The sequence below is a fragment of the Lycorma delicatula genome, chromosome 13, assembly GCF_047948215.1.
Source record: "Lycorma delicatula isolate Av1 chromosome 13, ASM4794821v1, whole genome shotgun sequence".
NCBI lineage: Eukaryota > Metazoa > Arthropoda > Insecta > Hemiptera > Fulgoridae > Lycorma > Lycorma delicatula.
This window is the reverse complement of record NC_134467.1, coordinates 25,966,290-25,990,841: the sequence shown is the minus strand read 5'-3', so window position 1 is coordinate 25,990,841 and position 24,552 is coordinate 25,966,290. Positions and strand designations below refer to the sequence as shown.

Here is a 24,552-nt window from a genome sequence, read left to right as displayed (position 1 = left end):
TTATTAGATTTAAAATTTTGCTTTTTATAACTATTATCAATTAATGACATGTTATATCCATTTTTTATTGGAATAACTTTAATCTAGTTTTTTTTTATTATTATGTGTGTAATGTATGCTCTATTTAACATGTTTGTAAATTTATTATTAATTTTATGCGCCCAAGGATGATTTGAATTTTTGTTAATAGTTATTTTATTAGTTGTTGGTTTTTTATATACATGTGTTATAATTTTATTACGTTTACTAATTTCTGTCAACATCTAAAAAAAATTTTTTTCTGTATTTGTCAGTTTCGAATGTAAATTTTAAATTATTATAAGAATTAAGTTTTTTAAAATTATTAACTGTTCATTATTTATAATAGGTTCATAGATTACCAAAATATAAATATCATCCACGTATCAAACCCGTGTTTGAATTTTATAAATATGGGTAATACCATATACTATTCTACTCTCAAATTCCTGTAAATAAATTTTGTTCATAACGGCCAATGATGGAAATCCCATGGGTAAAGTATTATCTGGCGTGTAAAAATTTGTTGTTAAACTCAATTATTTGTAAAAGTGCTGTCATCTACTGCAGCTTTGGTTAATATGTACCTTTATAAGTTTATTATTTATAATATATATATTCTCCATTTGAATTTTGAAAATCGGATGATTGTGTGCAAAGATATTATAACAGCACCACATTGCATCTCCTAAAACAGCGCCCTAGGGGCGTCCTGTTTGTTACCAGTGATGGTAATAATTGGTCTAGCCTCCCATGAGGTGCTCATATATCTCATCACTCTAGCCTCACACGCAGTCCCCGCTGGAAGTCCCATGGCTAAACAGAAATTTTATTACTGTAACAAAAATTTGTTGTTACAGAAATTTTTTTAATATTACTCGTATTATTTTTTTAATATTATTCAATTGACCGATATGAATCATTCATTTCAAACCCAGGTCACACAGTGACATCTCTGTCACTGTTCATTAATTCAATTCATTAAAGTTTGTGCTTGAACCCATAAATCTCCACTACTACATACACATACTCATATTTTTTTTTTTGTTGAGATTGTTCATATACCATCTAATTCATAAATTACCTACAATGTGAACTTTGATCGTCATAACGTTCTTGTTTAGCTAGTTTTAATTATTATTGCTTTACATCCATTCTCAAAAATAAATATTTTCTGGATCTATGGAAAATAGCTGAAACCAATCAAACTAGGTAAACCATCTAATGATATAACATCGTATCGACTGATAAGCTTGCGAGGTGTGTGGCAGTAATGGACCCGCTAGACTCAAACAACGTAATAATTTTTTGAAGTACTTTCTATAATTTTGCAATTTTCTTTGTTGTTAAGAGCTAATTTTCCATTTTTATCATCAAGCAAAGGCTGAGTAATTGGTATTTGATTTTTTTTTCAATTTCTGTAAGTGTGGTAAATGTTTAACATCATTTATTTATTTAATTCAGATAAATGGGCATAAAACCATAAAAAGATCATAAGTACATAAAGTAGAAGATCTGTCATCATTTTTGTTAGTAGATTTAAAAGAAATATTTGGAATCATTAGATAAAGATTCCTCAACTTTAACAGTATAATTAAAAATTAAATCTTTGTGACTAAAAATTTTACATATACATTGTTGTTAAATAGTCTTAATAATAAGTAGATCTATATTATTTTTGAAGCTTATGGAAATTTTTCTTATTAATAACTGTGATAATAAGTTCACTATAGAACCGCTTTGATAATTACATTTTTGTATAAGTATATTTGGTACATGGCAAAAAAATTTCTGTATTGGTGATTAATATCAAATCCCAGTCAGGCATGGCATATGCTGCAAAATTCAGCTTCCATGTTCCATGCACAAACTTAAATATTACCAGGCAGTACAAAAAATAAATAAATATTATTTACTATCAAACTCTCATTTAGTAAATGTTGAACGTTACAAAATTTATATTTTTATATCTGGTAAGAATTTATGTAAATCTTATATTTATATTTATAAGATTAGAATTCAAAATTGTAGGTAACGTTTTCTCTAAGATAAATGATGTTTATTATGATAAAAAATTTCACCATAACCAGTATTAACATCAGTGTCAGTAAGATTAGAAAAAACAAAATCATGAGAATTACCGCAAGAGTTTTAACAAATTATTTGATTGTTAATTTGTAGAAAAATATGAAAGGTGAATAGCAGGATTTTTTGATAACATTTAGCAAAACCTGGCATATTAAAGTCGCCTAATAATATTAGTAATAATTTAACTGTGATTGCACTATTTATGTGTGTTAAGCGAATTAAGAGATACAATTATTTTTATTTTATAAATTATACAAAAAAATCACATTTACTTTGAAGCATTCATGTTTGCTTTTTATTACAGCAAGCAGATTTACTGCAACTGGAAGTGGAACTGCTTGATATTAGTAATGGTGATATCATAAAAGATCTTTTAGCGATTGAAGAGACTGACTTGGTTAAATCAGAAAATTTAAAAGTTGAAAATGAAATGGTAAGAGTGTTAGATTTTGCGTACAGTGGAACACCAATTATCCAGATGGACCTTTGCAAGGCCAAATCTGGATAATTGAAAAGGACAATTTAAAAAAGTTTTATCATATAACACTTCACATATCATTCAGTTTAATGTGTAAGATACTATGTAAATAAAAAATACATAAAAAAAAATTAAATGTATTTTAGTAAAATTAAAAAGAAATTTGGAACATATGTACCATGTAAGAAAAAAGAGATTCAGTAATACGGTTAAAGAAAATAGTGTGTAGACATTTGCTTTTATAATTAGTTTTACAAAGGCCAGAACACACATTTATATTTTTGCTAAATGACTTGGAAAAATTAAATTAAAATTTCTGTAAAAGTAACATCAATAAAAAACATTTGTATTGCAGCGAAGATTTATTTGAATAGTGTTTAAATTTTTTAAATAATGTATTGGTTTTTTTAAGTTGTCTAGTCTGGATTTAAGCAGTGCAATTAGTTGGACATCTGGAAAATTGGTGTCCCACTGATATCTTTTAGTCATCAACTCCTATGGTCATTAGCCCCAAATTTTCATTATTATTATTATTATTATTATTTTCATCAACATTTTTTTGTTATATAAGTGCTTTATTACAAACACTGCACATTGGTCTTTCTTCGCCGGTTAACAAATATAAATTTCTTATTCGTGTTTGACCAATTGTAAGTCTGGTCACCACCTCTTGTTCTCAGCGAGTTTTAATTCACGTGCCTCTTCCATTTATATGAAAAAGTTTTAACTGCATTTAGTTTTGTATTTAATCTTCTCCATTTATTACTCTACCTGTTTCTTATAGTATTAGACAATTTTTAACATCGGCCACTCGTACAGGAAATATATCAAAGTTATCACAGACTATTGCTGTACTGGCAGCTTCATCTGCGCTTTCATTTCTTGCAATGCCAACATTTCCTGAAGTTCATACAAATACACATCGCTGTCCTCATCGATTTAAAATATATAAAATGGACAGGATGTTTGCAATAAGAACATCCTTAATGTTCTTGTCTCTGTTTAGCCTCCAGTAATTACCATTCAGATAATACTTCAGAGGATGATATGTACGAGTGTAAATGAAGATTAGTCTTGTACAGTCTCAATTCGACCATTCCTAAGGTGTGTGGTTAATTGAAATCCAATCACCAAAGAACACTGGTATCCACGATCTAATATACAAGTCCGTGTAAAAATAACGACTTTACTAGGACTTGAACGCTGGAACCCCTCTACTATCAAACCAGCTGATATAGGAAGATGTGTTCACCACTAGACCAACTCAGGTGGGAAAATGTTCTTGTTCCGAATTGCAGTAAGTGCACTTAACGAAACGAAACATATAAGCACCATCTCTTCGCGGAAATGTTCAGAGTAGTGAACAGATTGCTGTATGGCAATAACTTCTGCCGTTTAAACACTAAAAATTTTTGGCAGTTTCCATTAATGGACTTTTCCATTTACATATATGGGGCATCCAACACCATGTTTGGTTTTAGAACAGACAGTTTAAATTACTATACATTATTTGTAACTACTGATGGTTGATAGAAATTCCTGTCAGTTGATTACTGCTTGCTTGTCTTTTTTTTGCCCAAGGTATAAACCTCCCTAAAAAAATTAAGAATCTTTAAAATAAAAAAAATACTGTGTTGCCACCGGTATATTCTCTGATATATTCAATATATTTTAATAGATTTGTATATATGATTTTATTATTCTTTTTTTTTTATTTGACTGATGAATCAATTCGTCAAACGTTGGACGAATTGATAGGAAATAGATAATCGAATAGTTGTAAGAAATAGATAATTGTGTTTTTCACTTTTTCAATTGTGTTTTTAAGTATTGTTTGTGAAATATGTTTATAATACATAAATTGTGATTTTTATGTGGTATAAATAAATAACATTTTGTCCTTAATGTAAACAATTTCAGAATTATGTACTATAACATCCACTTAAATATTTAAGCAGATTGATTATTGATTAATTTCGAAATGTACATTAGAAATTATTTATTTTTTAATTTAATAAACAAAGTTACACAGAAAACAGGTTGTTTCTTTATTTTAATCGTATACCATTTCTTTCCATAAAAGCAAATCAATTGTATTACAGTGCGGACTGGATGCAAGTTTATTATTTATCTTGTAATAGTTATGATGATAAACACTAAATCAAATCTTCCCAACCTGCATACTGAAAGTGGTACTAATGTGTGTCAACAGGTTTGGGGGTTTGAATCTGAGGTTGGTTTTGAATTTTTTATTTATAAGTGCCTGCAATTATTTGTCAACCTGTCTGTTTAATATTTTGAAATTTTTTTATATCGACATCATTTAAATATGATGTGCAACCTTACTCTTTCTATTTAAAATTGTATTGTTCCAACCATGGGAGTTTGAGCAGTGGTGGATTTCTAAATATGCTAGCTAGGCTGTAGCCTATTGTGGCAAATTTTCAAAGGCAGTAATGGGCTGCCTGAAACCGAGTCAGGCCCCGGACACTTGTTGGGATATAAGGTGGTTACCGTAGATTTAAGCTCATCAAGCACTACTACTATCTCCCTCCATTCGGTCTCTACAACTGGAAATAATCGTTTCATCTTCTCAATCGTCATTTCACCCAGGAAGAGGAGCTCTTATTCATGATAACGATTTAATAACCCACCTTATGCATAATGAAGAGAAAAATTATATTTGTAACTTTTGTCAGAAATCTTTTAATCAGAGTTCTAATTTAAAATTACATTTAAATAATCATACCCAAGAGAAAAGTTATATTTGTAACTTTTGTCAGAAGTCATTTAATCATAAAATCACTTTTAAAGACGCATATTAATATTTATACAAAAGAGAAAAATTATGTTTGAAAATTCTGCCAAAAGGCTTTTAATCATCTTTCGAATTTAAAGAAGCATATTAATTTACACACCAAAGAAAAAATTTGTTTGTAACATTTGTCAAAAATCTTTAATGAGAGTTATACTTTAAAAAATTACTTCTTTTTGTTGTAATGATGTTGTTTCTAAGGCAGAGATTATGTGCGTTCTCAATGTTGTACAAAATAAGTTATACTTAAGTTTACGTGAAGATATTGGTGCAACTTTTACTTTTCCTGATAGTTGTATAGTGTCAAAATTCCAGCTTGGAGCTATTAAATGATGTCATCAATCATGTTCCTGTACTGTACTTTGATGGCATTCTGCAAATACACTGGACTAATAATGACAAAATATTTTTCAAGTAAATATTAGTAACGTTTGTTTTCTGTACAAAATAAGTTGTGATCATACATATATTTTTTGTTAAATTGAAATCTGTTTATTTTAGAATTTTTATGCAAACCAAGTTATTAAATATTGTTTTCTTTTTACTTGGCAAAATAATGTAGGCTAGTTTTTGTGAAAAAGTTTAGCAATCTTATGTAGAAGCCAATTATTTCTAAAAATGTCTTTAGTTAGTTTTTATTTCTTATCTATGTTACTTTTAGTTACCGTGATCATTTTTATGCAAGAAACTTGTTAAATTTTTTTTGTACTTCAGTGTAATTTACTGAAACAATTTATCACAAAAAATGGTGTAATTTTAAATGTATATTGTAAAAAAATCAATAAAAAATAAACTTTAAGAATGAATGTAATAATAAATAATGAAAGGTACGAGTTGGGCAGCTATAGGGATGGTAGAGGCTGCAAAAAAATAAAATGTTTATTTTTTTTCAGAGTAAACTGTGATAGCATACCATTATGAGAGTCAGGAAATTTTTATCAAGGTCAGTATAATAAGTCAGGGAAAACAAACCTTAAAATTCAGTGGGAATCCTGTTTATAAACATTTTTACAATCCTTCTTCTTAGAGATCCTTTTTAATTGCTTTTTATCTAATTTACTTTGGGTTTTTTTCAGCAGAAATCAGTGTAGGTATACAATTTACAATATTAGGTACTTTTCTTTTAACATAAGGGGGGCCCACTTGCTTTTTTATTTGTGGATTTTTGCTTCTTTCTGTTACACAGTAAATACCTTGCTTTAATTGAGTTTAGGTTGGATGAGGAAATGTAACTGACGATTCAGAATACCGAACTTTGTATCGTATTACCATTGCGTTACTTGTCTAATTACATAAACCCGCGATCGATGTGATTTTTAGTTTTTGATAATTGATTATGTATTTTTTAGCGCTGAATAGAAAATAACCTTCATTTTTGTTTCATCATGTCAGGATTGCAAATTTCAATATTATCAAAAAGATTAAAAATTACAAAAATGTGATACAATAAAGTAGACATTTTTTTTTTAATAATAAATTAATGTAATATATATAATATTGTATTTTATATGCTTGTTTGGCTTATATTATGCATTCTTAGAGCTAAACAGTTGAGTGGTCTGAAGAGGGGGGCAGGTGGGGTCATTGACCCCTAAATTTCTAATGAAAATTGCCATAAAATAAGCCTAATTTCTATTATAGTGGTTAATTTTTATGAGGTATGTAGTGCCTTAGGAAACCACTCCCCCTCTTCACCTACCTTTCATGATGAAGTATGTAACTTTTATTTCAAGTGTCGAACTTTCTTTGGACGGCTTATACTCTGCTTTGCGCTTTTCCTTCTATGTTCTCTATAGGGTTCATCTTGGTGTAACAGCCAGGCAGTAGTCTGCCATCATTATAGTAATCCATTTTCCTTGATATGTCCTTTCCATTTCTTTCATGTCCTGATGAAATTTCTCACCCGTCTCTTCACGTCTCGTCACAAACGGCACCCAGATTTTCAGGAAAATAGTTCACATGTGAATTTAGGAAGTGAACCTTCAAGCACACAGAACAGCCTAAATTTTTGTACTTCTGCAGCATGCTCGAGCGGTTGATTTGAAGTTCAGATTCTTCTTATTGGCCAAAAACTTGGTTAGTACTTCTTTAAATTCACCCCCAAACTTCTTTTACTGCAACTTCATTTGTTTATCAAAATTACCTTGTTTGAGAAGATTTCTAATGTCAGGACCAGCAAAGACATGCTGTTTATTTAGCATTTTATAAGACGGGAAATTTGTCGCAGATCTATTTACAACATTTACCTTCTTTTGGTAAGGCTTTGACCAAGCCTAACTTGATACGCAGAGTTGGAAGAACTTTATTCTGAACCGGTCTACGTACATCGGTGCAGAAGACTAATTCCTCCTTCTGAAAAATGTGTAAGAAAATCCTTTTCTCTATACCTGAACCAGGAAAGTAATGTGCCAGCTGCTAGTAGGTTCTTCACTTTAATCTTCAAACCAAGCAATTCTGAATTTTCTTTGATCAGATGTAATTCTCGAACCAAATCATTTAGTTCAGACTGTGAATAAAACTCTGGTGCATAGCTATCTCCAGGTTCATACACCTTGACATTATCTTCATTTAAATCGCTTGTGGAACCATCTGTTTCAGTTAAATTTTCTGATGGAATTGGCACTGGTATGTCTGGACCATGTGGAACCAGACATAAAGCGTATGGCATATTTGGATAAACGATTCTTTTTTATTCTTTAAATTGAAACCATGAACACCAGTTCAAACAAAAGTAACAATCGTCGGTGTAATTTTGTGACTCCATTAAAACTCCAAGTCTGTACGCTTCTTGTTCCCTTTGACCATCATCTAAGTCCTTCAACACATGTGCAGCAAACTTATTGGGATGCCCAAGTTTTGCCTTGATCTCCTATTTTCACCTGAAATATGACAGGTACACTTGTCAATCGAAACTTGTTATTTTTTTTTTTTGCCTTTTCACCATTAACTCATCACAAATGTAACGAAAAGAATCTGCAGCCTCTTGAAGCCATTTAGAGAACGGAAAGTTTGCTTATGGTCTGGAAACATATTTTCCACTGACAAAAACAGCAGTGGCGGATAGCTGCCAATAAAGTATTACATCTGTTAAGTGTTATCGCAACCTGTTGACCAAGCTCTTCTTCCACTGTCTTGTCATCTTCAACCCCCCCCCCCCCAACCAGTCTCTTCAGACCACTAATCTGTTTAGCTATATAAATGCATAGTAAAGGCCAAAAAAATGAATTATGTTTTTTTTTATTTTTTAATAAAAAAATAATGTTTTATGTCTATTTTATAGTATCACATTTTCAACTTTTTACAAATTTTGAAATTTGCAATTTGTGAAAAATTCTGACATGATAGAAAAAATGAAGATTATTTTTGGATTCAGTGTTAAAAAAATACTTAGGAATTAATTGTGTCAGTAGTTAAAAAACATTCCTCTACATCCCAAATTTTGCAGGTCTGTGTTATATATACAAATTTGATACAATTTATTTATAAAAAAAGCAATAATTAAACTAAGCACAATAATAAAATTTGAAAAACCAGAAACTAGTGAAAATCAAATGGCCTCTGTTAATACAGAAATACTTAATACTTTTTCAGGACAATGTTAAGTTTTTAACAGCTTTTCTTTTACGATTGATGTTTCTGTTTTGTTTTTTTTATTACATTGTTGTCTGACAGGGCCGTGCATGTTTGTAAGTAAGATTTCTTCTTGTGATTTTATTTTTAAGATTTTTATAATCTGTACAATCTAATGTATTACTTTAATGCAATCTAACCAAAATAATAAATGAAAAAAGCAGTTTGATTTTTTTAAAACGGGTTGGTTGTAGATTTCTGTCATATTATGTATATGGATAAGTAGATATGAGTTATAAGCTGAAATACTTGGTTGCTATTTACTTTATAATTAAAAATAATACAATATAAAAATTGTTGTTTTAGGTCTCTCTGATTATATGTTTGCGGATAGGTACATTAATGTTATTTTGTGATAGAGAATAATAGTGGAATTAAAATTGCTGGAAAATGATTAATGTTCAGTAATGACACCAATTTATATAATATCAATGAAATATTAGCAGTTTATAATTTGTACAGTCAAATACTTCAAAAGAATAAATAAAAAGTTGGGGATAGATTATTTTCTTTTTAAAAATGGATGTTTAGACATAACTTCCCTTCAGCCAAAATTGTTGTCAAAGATCTCTCTCATATTATATACATAAACAGATCATGAACAGAGTTCAGTAATACACAGAAATACATTTCGTTGCTATTTATTTTATAAAGTACTAGCTGGCCGTCTAGCCAGAAGCTGGACCCTCTGGACTCGGGTCAGCCCAGGCGAATCCAGAGCCAACTCTGGGTCAATTCTTTTAGTTGGTTCTCAAGTGATGCAATAACAAACAAACAAACTTTATATATATATATATACACACATTTCCGAATAATCATGTCAATTTGTTAGATTGACAGTGTACCCTGATGCATGTAAAAAGTTAGCCTTCAACATACTAACAAAGTCCATGTTTGAATTTTGAAAATCTGATGACTTTCCAGAGATATTAGAGAAGCACACCATTTCACTTACCAAAACAGCACGCCGTTTGTTACCAGTTAATGGTGATGATTCATCATCATCATAACTTATTCCAACCTGTTCTGCAATTTCAGATACTCTCAACCTGATCGTCTTCAAGAATGCCTCAAATCGCACGAGTGTTTTTGTCTGTAATGCTGGTCCGAGGACGGTGATCGTGTTCTTGATTTTCCACTTGTTTTCGTTCTTCTTTGAACTCTTTATGCCAGGCAAACACAAGAGTCCTTGACAATTTTTGGTCCCTGAACTGTGCAGTCAATATATGAAAAATTTCCAACGCTTAAACTTCATGAGCAAGAAATTTTATAATTATACATTGCACGGTGGAAGGGTGCACCTATTGCTGCTACATTGTGAGCGTTACTGACGAATTGGTTGGAAGTGTGGAATGGCTGGCTCTCCCCACTCATAATGACTCCACCCAAGCATACTAGAAGCACAGGCCCAGTCCTACCAACCGTAGATCCTCTGGAACAAAAATCCCGTTTATATTTGATTTACCCTCGTACTTTATTTAACGTAAATTTAATTCTATTATGTTTGTAATATTATTCCTTTGATCGATTCGAATAATTCAGTTCAGTTCCAGATCATAAAGTGATAGAGACTGGTAGTTCACAATTCATTAATTCAGTTCATTGAAGTTTGTGCTTCAACCGGCAAATCTCCACTTTTACATATATATTAGAGATTTTTCAGAAAATATATTAGAGAGCGCAATAAAAGAAAACAAATAACACAAAGAAATAATAAAACGAACATCAACTCAACTCAGGAACAATGAAAACAAATGCACGGTATCAGCTGTTACGAAGGATAGAATAGAGAATCAATATGCTACTAGTGCTTCAGTGTTAAATTAGAATAAATATGGAACTAGACTCACACATTGCAGTAACTCATCAAGAATAAAGCAGATCAGTTCATAATAACAAATTACTTGCAATTACTAGCAAAAAAGTGGATGATGAGTTATTTCTTCAAGGGAAATTTTTATTAAGGTAGTTAATGACAAGTTATCTCTTCAAAAACTGGTAAGGGGTTAATGATTATTAATCATGAAAATAATGTTTTTATTGATTTGGGTGACTTAATACCGAAAGCAAATTTGACACGATATCTGAAGAGAGCGTAGAAAAATTTGGGTCTGATTAGGTTCCCCACGCTTAACACGACATTAGTCAGGTGTAGAGAACTTTTCTTGTATTTGACATTAAAAAAAAAAATGATTTATTTTGTCCCAGATATGTTTAGTTCTTGCAAGATATAATTGCGAATAAGATATTAGACAAATGAAACATCACTGGTAAACAAAAATTGGGCTATGTAAAAATAGTATGATAGAAGTTACATGTAATCAATATTTACTTATTGTTTGCATATTACAAAGATAAAACAATTTGCTTTGCTTTATATTTAAAAAGTTAACATAATTTCTTATAAATTGTTTTAATTCAGTCACTGTCTTTGTTGACACATTCAACGCAGACAAAGACTGCCCTAGATACTGGCTCCTTATAAATAGGGGCTCTGCACTTGTTAGTGTACCTGTTCTTTCTTTTAGGGCAGTACTTGCACTTTGGAGGCTTTTGATCGTTAGGTTCAGCAGGCTAATTTTAAACATTGTAGGCAAGGTCTACAATGTAATTTTTTGTTTTGCGGGAATAGTCAGTGTTTTGATTTGTACTCTTTTCAGCAGTTGATTTTTCACTAACTCTTTTCCAAGGTCCATCAAAATCATTTTTTCTTCTTATATTCACATGTATGTTTTGAAAATAATCAGAGCATTGATAGCACTGACATTTAGCATACCATTAAAAATAGTAAACGGCCATTTCAACCGACAACAGACTGATTCATGATACACAATATTCAGTTTTTAGACGATCGGTGATCCACCTTTAGTAACATTACAATAAGTTATAATTTCGGGTTTCAGAGCATGTCCACTACTTTCATACCATGGAGAATAGGAAGTACAAGAACAAGTTTCTTTTCTTTCTTATCCAGAATGCAAGAAACTATGGAACAATAATTTGGGATTTGATAAAGCAAATATAGATGAACATCTGGGATTTTTTGAAACGTTGAGAAGCTCTCCTGGAATTTCCCGTTTATCTTTGCAGAGAATCCAAATTATCGTAAATCCGTAATTGGCATAGAGATCGTTTACTAAAGGTGTAGAGGTGAAAAAATTATCCATAGTCGCATTTCTAACTGTACCATCTATTTCACTGACACAGAGTTTGACTACATTTGATACGGATAAAGGGGGGCTGTCTTTAAGTTGTTGACCTGTATATCTCTGTATGTATTTGTCTAGATGGTTCTTCAGTCTACGGTAGCATAGATTTTATTCTGTATCGACACAGTTTACTCTTCATATACACTAAATTTACAGCGTCCTCTGAAGACCTGCATCATCACGTCAACCGTGACACTTTTTCCTACACTGTATCTTTCACTACATGTTTTTACAAATCCATCAAAAATATTACGAATAGGGGCTAAATTATCAATCTTTTTTCATTCAACGTGTATAGAGTAATCATTAAATCTCAGTGCTTGCGGTAGCAAACGAAATCTTCACTGGAACATAGTGGCAGTAAATATTTCAGTTGTTGTTACATCTACAGCTCAAAGATCATTTAATTCAATGCGATTCTTTTTTTAACTCCAATGATATACATTAACCCTAAAGATACAGCTAATTCTGTTTCATTAGTTAAATAACAGTCCTGTACACCTCTTGAATATTTTATATTCATTTTAGTCCAATTTCTGGTTTGTAAAATTTATGATTTCATGCATCATTGAATCCAGACAAAAGTGTTTCCAGCACTCCATAGTTATTTTGTTGTCTTTTGCTACTACTCTTGCTAGTTTAGTAATGTTTTAAGAATGAGCATCAACTAACTGCCACGACTACAGCTCTTATAATTTTGGAGAAATTCCTAGGACGGTTTCATCCTTTTCCCAGTAGAGCAGAAATGGCATATAAAAAGGTGAGGTTTTTTCTCACAACCTGACTAATGGCTGGTTAACCAAATGACATTTTTGATTATTAAAATTATGCAATATAATCACAAAAAAAAATTGTAAATTCATTGACCTCTTTGCTGAACAGCTACCTCATGTGACATTTTTAAAAACAGCCACAGCTTCAGAAAGATGAAGTCTGAAAAATTGTTTATAACCTCTTTTTTTTTTAATTTGCATTTCATTTACATTAATACAATTAGATTTTTGATCATGAAATTAAAGTTAAAAAAAATGATTTTTTAAGTATGGATTTCATTAAGCCCTGTTGATTTTTGGGCTTAAAATTGTATTTATCAAAGTAATTATTTATTTTGATAAGTTACCCAATTTGATAAAGTATTTATTATTCAACAAAGGTAAAAAATGAAAGTTTTCCAAAAAAAATATAATCAAGTCATCTATAAGCTGGTAATATAAGTTGGTCTGAGATATATTGAAGTAAACAAAAATCAAATCCACTAAAAGAGAAATTAAATTTATTAAACTAACAAAGAGAAGTCAAAGTATTAATTAAGGAGCTCTGTAATATTATTAAAGGTTTTCAATGATGTGAAAATGAGACATTAAATAAAGACTTGAAAAAAATCACAAGTTATTACAGCATTAAAAATAGTGCTACACTGGTTGCAATAAAAGAATGAGTTCTTTGTAATTTAATGATAGTAAAAAAAATTTATATTTTCTATTTAAAAAAAAGACAAGCCGCAGCCTGCCCCGATCCAGTCTCCTTAGGTTACAAACCTTTGATCACTAACCTGGCCTTGGGCCAGACAGTCCAACTACTTGTACACCTAAGCAGACCCCCCGTCACCAAGGTGACGTCGATGTAACTTTCCCCCAGTTCAGAAGAGAAAGGTGGCGGTTCTGCCTTGTTAAGCTTGTAGAGGTTCCTGGCATCAATGAACTGTGCGACACTGGGGCCAGCGAGTGGTGAACCCCAGGCGGAAGACTGCGTTAGCAACCAGCATTCTTGATGCCCGGGAGATCGTTCAGAATCTTCGCCAAGCCATCGGCGTACTCCTTGTGACTCGCACAACAGTGAACTACTCGTCAGAAAACTGAGGCGAAATATACCATATTTCGCTCGTTAATATTAGTACAAAGATTAGTTTCTCCGCGCCAAGCTTATTTTTTTGTTTAATTACAATAATTGAGTAATTATTCAAAAATACAAAGTATCTTAAAAAGAAATGAACACAAATAGTACGAAATGTGCATGAGTTGAAAAAGTAATAGGAAAAATAAAATATATACATAAATACGTACAGCCAATGGTAGATGTATCTTTTGCCAGCATATGCGTATACTGTTTTTAAAAATGTAATCTAATCGGTCTACTTATTATAAAACTACGCCAATAATATTTTTGTTTTGCTTTATTTTATTAAACGTGTTGAAGGTTCATCTAATAGATAAATGCGATTGTTTGTGAATCTGTCTGTTTGCAACAGCATTATACGAGAACCAACCGACCGATCACTTTAGTTCAGTCTGGAATATAACATTGAAATATCAATTACTTAAAAAACAACTGAAAAGGTACATGCTGACTCATTTTAAAAGAGTCGGTGTGACACACTTAATCTAAAGGCTTGGCAGATATCAAGGAAACCGGGAGAGCAAACGTTTTTTTGTCTAAAGCTATCTGAATATTAGCAAAGTCTCTATAAATCTGTTCGATGATACTATGATCTGTTTGAAAGTCAAAACGGTAGTCGGATAGTTTGTTTTGTTGTAAAAAGGTTCTTCTATATCTGAAAAAGACAGGATCGGTATTCAAGATCGACATTAGGCCAATTCATTAAACATAGTTATTTTTTATAAATCATCAATAAAATAAATATCTTTCTCCAATCTTATCTGTTTTAACGTAATTTAGGATAAAAAGTAAATAAAATTGATTAAATTTTCCTAGCTTCTTTAAATTCAAATTTCCATTATCAGAAGAATACGAGATCGACTTTAGATGAATTCATTAAACATAATTGTTTATATATCATCAATAAAACTAAATATTTCTCTTTCAATCTTACTTTTTTTAACGTAATTAAATTTAACTTCATTTTTTCACGTAGGGGGTAAACGTATCCTGCAAATTTGAAAGTAATCGGTCGGTTGGTTCTTGCATGATGTGATAATAAACAAACATACAAACTTTTATATATATATAAATTTCCGAATAACCGTGATCTGTTAGATCGAGAGTGTACCGGATGCATGCAAAAGCTAGCCTTCAACTTTCTAAAAAATACTCTGTTTGAATTTTGAAAATCGGATGACTGTAGAGCACCCATTGTACCTTCCAAAAAAGCGGCACAGTGGCATCCCGTTTTATCAGTTGATGGTGATGATTGGTCTAGCTTCCTGTGAGGAGCTTGCGCACCTCACCACTCTAGCCTCACACACAGCCCCAACGGGAATCCCATTATTGTTAAAAAAATTTATTTAATGTGGAGTTAATTCTATTATTTTTTTATATTATTCATTTGATTGATTCGAATCATTCAGTTCAAACCCAGTCCACACTGTGATACCCACCGGGTTGGTCTAGTGGTTAACGCGTCTTCCCAAATCAGCTGATTTGGAAGTCGAGAGTTACAGCGTTCAAGTCCTAGTAAAGCCAGTTATTTTTACACGGATTTGAATATTAGATCGTGGATACCGGTGTTCTTTGGTGGTTGGGTTTCAATTTTCCACACATCTCAGGAATGGTCGAACTGAGAACGTACAAGACTACACTTCATTTACACTCATACATATCATCCTCTGAAGAATTATCTAAATGGTAGTTACCGGAGGCTAAACAGGAAAAAAGATTCCACACAGTGATAGACACTCGCAGTTCACAGTTAATTAATTCAGTTCATTAAAGTGCGTGCTTCGCTCAGCAAATCTCCACTACTATACATATAATTTTTTTTCGAGATGAAATACATCTAAAAACCTTCTCGGTTATGCCAAGAAACATGGATAAACAAATTTGGTCGTAACTGATTGAGTAGTTACTTTGAGTAGTATCCCGAACAAAAAAAAAAACCTCTTCATCTTTTTTATAATAGTATAGATAGAGTACAGTATCTTGCATCTCTTACAGTATTTTAAATGCAATTAAAAAAACTTTTGAAGAACTAATATTACTCTATCGATGCATTTTTAAATAATACAAATAAAAAAAAACTTAAAGTTCTGCATCCTTCACAGTGTGTATATAAATGTCCTCAATTACTTTTTGTTAATGCCTTCTGATTTGAAGCTCATGACTTTTTCTTTTTCTTTCTAGCCTCCGGAACCACCATTAATTATTACATCAGAGAATGAATGAGGATGATATATATGAATGTTAAGTGATGTGTAGTCTTGTACAGTCTCAGGTCGACCGTTCCTGAGGTGTGTGGTTAACTCAAAACCCGACCACCAAAGAACACCAGTATCCACAATCTAGTATTCAAATCTGTATAACAGTAACTCTCTTTACTAGGATTTGAACCTTAGAACTCTTGACTTCAAAATTAGCTGATTTGCGATGACGAGTTTGAAAAAGAAGTTGCTACTAGTAACTTCTTTTTTGAACTTTTTTTCAATGTCACTACTAGTGACTTCTTTTGATTTGTGATGACGAGTTCACCGCTAGACCAACCGTTGGTCTAGCGGTGAACTCGTCATGACTTGAAAGCTCATGACTGCTACACCATACGTCCAACAATGGACATGTTTCAAAGCAGCAGCTTACTGAGCAGTTCGTAAACTCCAACAATTCATTTGCTGCATTATATTAAAATTTCTTACCATTCATAACAACGGTTTAAAGAAACCGTCTGCAAAATTTTTCATTCTTTGTCTTGCACAACAAATAAGAGACAAAAGAGATCACATTGGCGGCTGCTGCAACTGCACCAGTTGTATAATTTTCATTGCGAGGACTACTGTATTTGATAGAGACTTTGCATTGCCATCAACGTTTAACACGCGGTGAGACAAAGCATAAAATGGCAAACATTGAAGTTAATGTTTGAAACAAATTTGAGATCAATGTTACATTTGTACATTTCTTATTATAACCCGAATGTATTCTGAAAATTTAAGTAAATTTTTATTTTATTAAACTTATTTAACTGTTACGTGAATGAAAAATTATTTATTAAGTCTGTTGTGCAATATCATATGTGTGTGTGTGTGTGTGTGTGTATATATATATATATTTATTTTTTTTTCATCATTATAACCAGATATCGTTTGTATTGAAATATACAATTACATGTGTTGGCGTCACTGTTTAGTAGATTGGGATCATTTGTTTATAAGCGTTGTTAAAGTGAAATTTGTATTGTAATATCAGTATTATTTATTTGTGTTCACTTTTGTTGACCAAGTAAGTAATTTTATACCATTCTAACATAAATTAATAGAATTTAAGTTTGAATTTTTTGTGTTTATGAACTGAGTGTAGCTTTAACTTGTGATGAAAATTTATTTAAGTTCGACGTAAAATCGTTTATTTAAGCAGCACATTAAAAAATTATTATATCGTGGGCATATTATTACTAGTCTTTTTTTAATTAGTAATTTAGGCAATTAAGCAGTTTGTTCCACCTTAACTTTTGTATCGTATACGTTATTACTCACGTGGTGTAAGGCAAGGTTAGCCTGCGTAGGTTAACCCACCGGGTTGGTCTATTGAACGCATCTTCCCAAATCAGCTGATTTGGAAGTGGAGAGTTCCAGCGTTCAAGTCCTAGTAAAGCCAGCTATTTTTACACGGACTTGAATACTAGATCGTGGATACCGGTGTTCTTTGGTGGTTGGTTTTCAATTAACCACAATTCTCAGGTATGGTCGGACTGAGAATGTACAAGACTACACTCATACACATCATCCTCTGAAGTATTACCTAAACGGTAGTTACCGGAGGCTAAACAGGAAAAAAAAGAAAGAAAAGCTTGCGTAGGTTAAATTTCGTTGAATTATATTTATAAAATAAATAAATACCAGTGGTAATATAATGGTTATATTGGATGATATTAACTATAACCCAAAAGTTTGCTGTTTATAATTATAGATATAAATTAACCAAATTTAACCTCTGAATCTTAAGTCACTCTGAGGTCAGAGCGTAAAAAGTAACAACTTTTTACTTGTCTAGAAAATAAACTCCATAACTGCAGTCTGCATATCTAACCTTTAATGATTTTACATCAGATTTTCTTCTTTTTTTGTCTAGAATCCAAGCAAAACATTCAGTTCAAAAAATTCTGAGGTAGTTGATATTCACTTCCCTTTTCAGAAACAACTCAACAGAGGCATTTCCTTTCATTTTTGTCAGTGCTGTTCTATTTATTGTATATGTAGCAGAAAGGACTGCTTCATTACTTCACCCCTAAGCAATTTGGGTAAGTTGAGTGCAGAATGCAACGAGGATCTTGCCACCTCACAAATGATTCTGTTTTCTTTCTCAGCTACTCTAGATTGTTGTGGAGGAGTATTAGATACAGTCATAAAATGTTAACACTTGCATTAATTTTTCCAAGCCTGATTCAACTATAGTAAAGTGTTGTTTTATTAGATGGACATTCATTTGATTTATGCCATATAATTTGCTTTTACAACAAATAAGTCCCACTTAACAATTTTTAGAGAGATGACCTAATTTTCTACAACAAAAACATTTCTTGCCATTGTGATTAGCCTTAGCATGACTCCCTTTTGCTAAAGTTTTATCTAGAAGCATGCTTCCTGGGTTGACTGACAATCAACCTTGAGTTAAAGATGTTTCGTATCATAATCCCAACTCATATTTAAAAGTAGTTTTGCAATTCAGACCGTGTCTTCTGTTGGCAAGTCATGCCATGTGATGTAAATGGGGTAAAACACATGAGGCAATGTTTATTAAAGCCTTGCGCACGCCATTCTCATATATTGTTTTGCCTAGGAGTATCATTTCATTTGAAGTTCACTGTACTTTGCAAGAGGATTGTCAGATTTATTTTAATTTCAACCATACTTTGTGAGCAGTAGGATGTAACTCTACCCAATAAAAAATTTCTATCTAGAGAAAGAATAATTCTTTCTTGACTATTCTTCTTTTTTCTATTTGCTATGATCCATTCACCAGTTTCTTCTGATAATCAACACTTCCAGTCTCAGGCTTTTCAAAGGTTCTATTAACAACTTGAACAAAAATATGTTGCTCTAAACATGTCTGCACAATAATATGCCCATTAGTTTTTCAATTTTGTTTTCTTCTGATGTCTGTAAATATTCCATAATTTCCAACTAGATGTAGAAAAAAAACACCCCATCGCTTGATAACCGTAAACTTATATTTACAACAATATAAAGGAAAAACCTCCACGTCAATTTTCCATCTAATGTGTTTACCGAAAATTGCCTGCTCACCTACTATATTTGGTAAAACTCGCTAAAAAAAATCTGAGATCGGTTACAAAAAACTATTTCTTTAATTTTTGATTGTGAGATCCATGTAATCCTTACAGGGATCACTTGATAAATTTTAATATTATTTACAAAGTATTCTTATATATATAAAAAAAAAAAAAAAAAAGTTATATTTATAACCCTTAAGGAAACTACCTATGTACATCTCTTAACTACTACTGCTATTATTACTTACATCATACTATGTTATAAAAAACTATTTACAGAAAACAATAACATTTCATTATATCTATCATTTAATTATGAATTTTGTTATAAATAATTCAATACAGATTTGTTTACACAAAATCATGATCACAACAACGTTTCAATCAAAAGTTTTATGAGATAACAAAATTAGTTAACAGCTGAAGCAATTAAGATAAAATAAAGCTTCATACACATAACATTTTGTCATTACCCTTTTGATAGTTTTTGTTGAGGTTTCTCTGTCTTCTGTCTGCATCTTTATTTTTTAGTAGCCACTGCAGCTCTGTCTTGCTGTTTTGATGACTTCTTACCTTCAGTGTTGATAAGCCTATATACTGTTGCAGTCTCTTTTGTAGCTCCATCTTGACTGACTTAAATTTGCATATCATTGTTAAAAATTTGTAAAAAAAAATGTAAAGTCAATTCTTCCCTAAATATTTTGGTTCTCATTGGAAGTTTATTACTTTCTTTAGTACACAGATAAAAGTAATCGATGCTGAACCACTCCCTTGTCTTAGTTCTGTTTTAATTTCTAATTCTTCTGACAATTTTACATCTGATTTTGTGTTTAGAATAGTCTGTCTGTTTAGTAATGTTAATTATGTTGAGATCCTTACCAAATACTAGAACATTAAATAAGGAAGTTCTATAGATCGAGTTGTATGCCTTGCCATTTTTTCTCCTTATTATTGTTTTAAGGGTTGTGTTTTGTTGTGCATATGATCATACTTTTCTGAATCCTTCATGTTCTCCCAGTTATTAAGTCTATGATTAATTCAATTCTATTTTGAAGTACTTTTCAAAGTATTTTATTTGTCAAAGGTAAGAGGAAAATCCCTTTGTGGTTGTTTACTTCTGTTTCATCTTTTTGTTTGTGTAGTAGATCTATTAATACATTTTTCTAATTTTCATCTTATCTCTTCTAGCAAGTTCTTCAGTATTTTCTTGGGTTTTTCATGATTCTTTCCATAATTCCATATTTTTCAAGCTATCACCTGCTATCTTGTTATTTAATTTCTGGCAAATTTTGTCTATTTTCATTTAATAATTTTTTTTTTAATTTTGCAGTTTATGTTGTTAGATTTTGGAATTGAAATCTTAACTTCTTGGTAGTGTAATAATTTTTCAAAGTACTTGCTGGAATTTTACAGTTGTCTTTGTTGTTATGGCCTATGCTATCAAATCATACAGCTAAGTCTTTAATAGAAGATACCTTTTGTATTGCAGTATTATTTTGTATTATTCAGTTGCACAATATATCGGCATTTGCAAACCTTCAAAATTGAGTATGAAATCAATTTTCTTTTTGTAATTTAAAAGAAATACTAAAAGAAAAAAACTAAAAAAAGAAAGATGTGAGTAGCTTATGAATAAACTGTCATTTATAAATACTATGAAAATTAGAGAACCGAAGTGCATGCCTTGTCTTACTCCACATCTAGCATAAATAGACTTAGAAATAAAATTATCAGTTTTAACATAGGGAATTCTGTTTGTACAAAAGGAATATTTTATGGGAAAAACACATCGTTGTAATCATTGAAACAATTTGAACAAGATGACTATATTTTGAAAATAAAGTATTTAATATTAAGCTTTTTATTGAGGTCAGAAAGTTATAAAAATATTCTTCCAAAAGTACAGCCGCAACTAGTAGTTTGCATGTATCCTGTTTGTTATAATAACCAGGGACACACAGTCATGGTTTAATAATGCCTTTCGTACAGTTTTATCAGACTACTTTATACTTCGTTGACATTAATATTATTATTATTATCATTATCACATTATTATTATTGTTATCATTATCATCATCATCATTATTATTCGCAATATTTCTGCCAAAGACTCATCTGTGTAAAAAGAATAACAAATTTAAAGACATTAAAATCATATCAGTAAACATTGTACAATTTAATATAATGGTGAAATTTAAAAAAAAAATATGTAAACGCAGTTGCAAGCAACCACTTTTTCTTAAAGCCACTGTTTGATTTCAGCTTTCCTTCAGTTGTTGTGGTAACGTTATTATTTACAACTTATTTACACACTCCACAAAGTACAGAATGAAAGAATATTCATACCTTACTTTTTTCACATTAAAGCGCTTTCGGGCATAAGCCTTTTTTTTTTCTTTCTTTTCTTTTTCCTGTTTAGCCTCTGGTAACTACCGTTTAGATAATTCTTCAGAGGATGAATGAGGATGATATGTATGAGTGTAAATGAAGTGTAGTCTTGTACATTCTCAGTTCGACTGTTCCTGAGATGTGTGGTTAATTGAAACCCAACCACCAAAGAACACCGGTATCCACGATCTAGTATTCAAATCCGTGTAAAAATAACTGGCTTTACTAGGACTTTAACGCTGTAACTCTCGACTTCAAAATCAGATGATTTGGGAAGACGCGTTAACCACTAGACCAACCAGGTGGGTTTCGGGCATAAGCCTGTCTTCAGTAATGTTTACTGAATTTACACATAGGTAACATTTGTTAAAATTTGTTCAGTCAATAAAAATTTCGTTTTAAAAATTTTAATGTTATTAAAATTTACTTTAATTTGCGATCTTATGTTAACATATTACTGTACTGATTATCTAATTTATATGAAATTGCTTATAAATTATAAATTACCAACTTAAATAATATTTATAAGAATATCCCTAGTGAATTCTGTCTGCAGATTCATTAAGCTGAATTTACATTTGCGTCTGGTTTAAAAGTATCTAATTGTACAGTGTTAAAGTGTACAGTGTATATTAAGAGAACAAACAACTCTCCCTGTTTTATTATAGGTTATTCAACTTCAATGTATGCACCTTTTGTAGCTTGGCAGATGTCTAGAACAATAATCTAACTCTTGGCAGATGTTTAGGAGCATCTGCGGCATTATTAGACATATGAGTAGTATAGAAACCTCGGGTTCAACTGTCATTTTGCTTTCTATGAAAGTAGTGATTATTTGGAATTGAACCCGATGTCATGTTTTTTAGATGAACATGTGTTTGTAGTTAAATTTATGAGCTGAAAGAGTGGATTTACTGCAAAATATATAGCCAAACATGGATTTGAGATGTCCCCCAAAATTACAGTAAATAACCAACAATCAAATGAAGTTTGAACCTGAAGGTCTCTTTTCACGGGTTTATTAGATACATTAAAGAACGGCTACTCACAATGATGAATGTGTGTTCACGTTAAATTTACATGTTAAAACAGTTAATTTATTGAAAAATTCATAGTAAAACAATTGTTTTATTCATTGAATAGTTTGATGCTGTCATGGGGATTCCCCCGTCTCTATTAATAATGATTTCTCAACTATAAAGGGAACCACTGTTTTATTATTATATTCTCATCGAATCCAATCTTTCATTTAACTGCAATCACCATGATTAAGTGCAAATTGTATTATGATATTTGGTCATCATTACTTTCAGCGATTGTGTAATATATCATTGATTATTATTTAATGTCTATAATGTCAGTTTAAACTTCAAAATCATTGTTAGTTCCTTATCTCGAAAATGGTGTGTCCTAGGCCAATTCTAACACGATTTTGAATGGGTACTTTCCAACTTCCTGGAGCAATAGCTGCTAGTTTCATGCGTTTAGGTCCAACCATTCTCAAGATATGCTTTTTCTTACAATATTTTTTTGTATTTGATGATGAAATAAAATAAAAATATGTTTTTATTATCTAGCAGTCAACAGGTTAACAGTTCTAATCACTTTTAAATTTATTACTATGTTTTGAAAAAATCTGTCATCATTACTTTAAGCGAAAGCGGGATGATATGTGATAAAAGTTGTGGATTGTTTATTTTTTTATTGTTGAGATAGCTAATGACATTATCTTATGTATATTATACATAAAAAATTGATATTTATTATATTAAATAATGATTTATAAAAAAGGGCGTATCTTGAAAAGGGTGCGTCCTACACAATCTTTGATGCGATTTTGAAAACCTTAACGGTTTAAAAGAGTACTTTCCAGAACAATAGGTCCTAGTTTCATGCATCTAGGTCCAACCGTTCCCGAGATACTTGCGCTAGTAGAATTCGCTAATGTCAGTTCACCTCAAACCTATTTCATTATCAGTTTTTAAAATAATCTTCTTTATAGTATATGTTCCTTCAGATTTGCAAGGCTAAAATAATTTCATATAAAACCGGAAAAAAACAGTAAATGCTGAACAAACTCTATAATGCTATATTGAACCCGACGTTGAATGTGAACGTGTTCAGTGTAGCAAACGTGAATAGCATAATATTTATACTCATCATTAGCTTTTTGTTTATTTAAAATTACAAGGCAATTATCACTTTCATCATGTGGGAAATGTGTGATGACAAATATGGTGTGGGCATGGATTTTTACATTACCATTTCGTTAATTTGCAACTTGCGTTTTAAATTCTCATCTCCAAGTCTATTATTTTCTATATATTACAACTTTGAATGCAGCTGAATATTATCGTTTTGATATGAAAGTCTTTGATGAAATAATCTTTCATATCACATTTATCATAAAACTCTTTTGATAGCCATGAAGCAATATCGAGTAATAATAATATTTTATAAACATACGTGTACCAGTAGTAATTGTAATAGTTTTATTTTATTATCAGAGTTGGTCTAGTGATTAACTCGCTATGTTGTACAATATATATGTATATATATATTTTTTTCCATTACGGAAAGGAACGGAACGCAAAAGTTGCGGGAGTATCACAATTCTCCGTACGAATCACAGAGCCTGGACAGTGTACCTTGCTGCTGTATGATAACTGTAATCGGGCGTGTTTCAAGGGTTTTCTTTTAATGTCGGTTATAGGTTTTAATTTTTGTTTTATTTATGGACGGATTTAGT

General features: G+C 31.2%; 1 protein-coding gene across 4 annotated transcripts in view; it reads left to right on the top strand.

The window, feature by feature from the left end:
* The window catches only part of LOC142334119 (uncharacterized), an 88,683-nt gene that overhangs the window by 45,113 nt on the left and 19,018 nt on the right, over positions 1–24,552 (top strand). For all 4 annotated transcript variants that reach the window (XM_075381847.1, XM_075381848.1, XM_075381845.1 and 1 more), the window contains one exon: positions 2,411–2,539. In XM_075381847.1, coding sequence (XP_075237962.1) covers positions 2,411–2,539 — 129 coding nt within the window. The remainder of the gene's footprint in view (positions 1–2,410; positions 2,540–24,552) is intronic.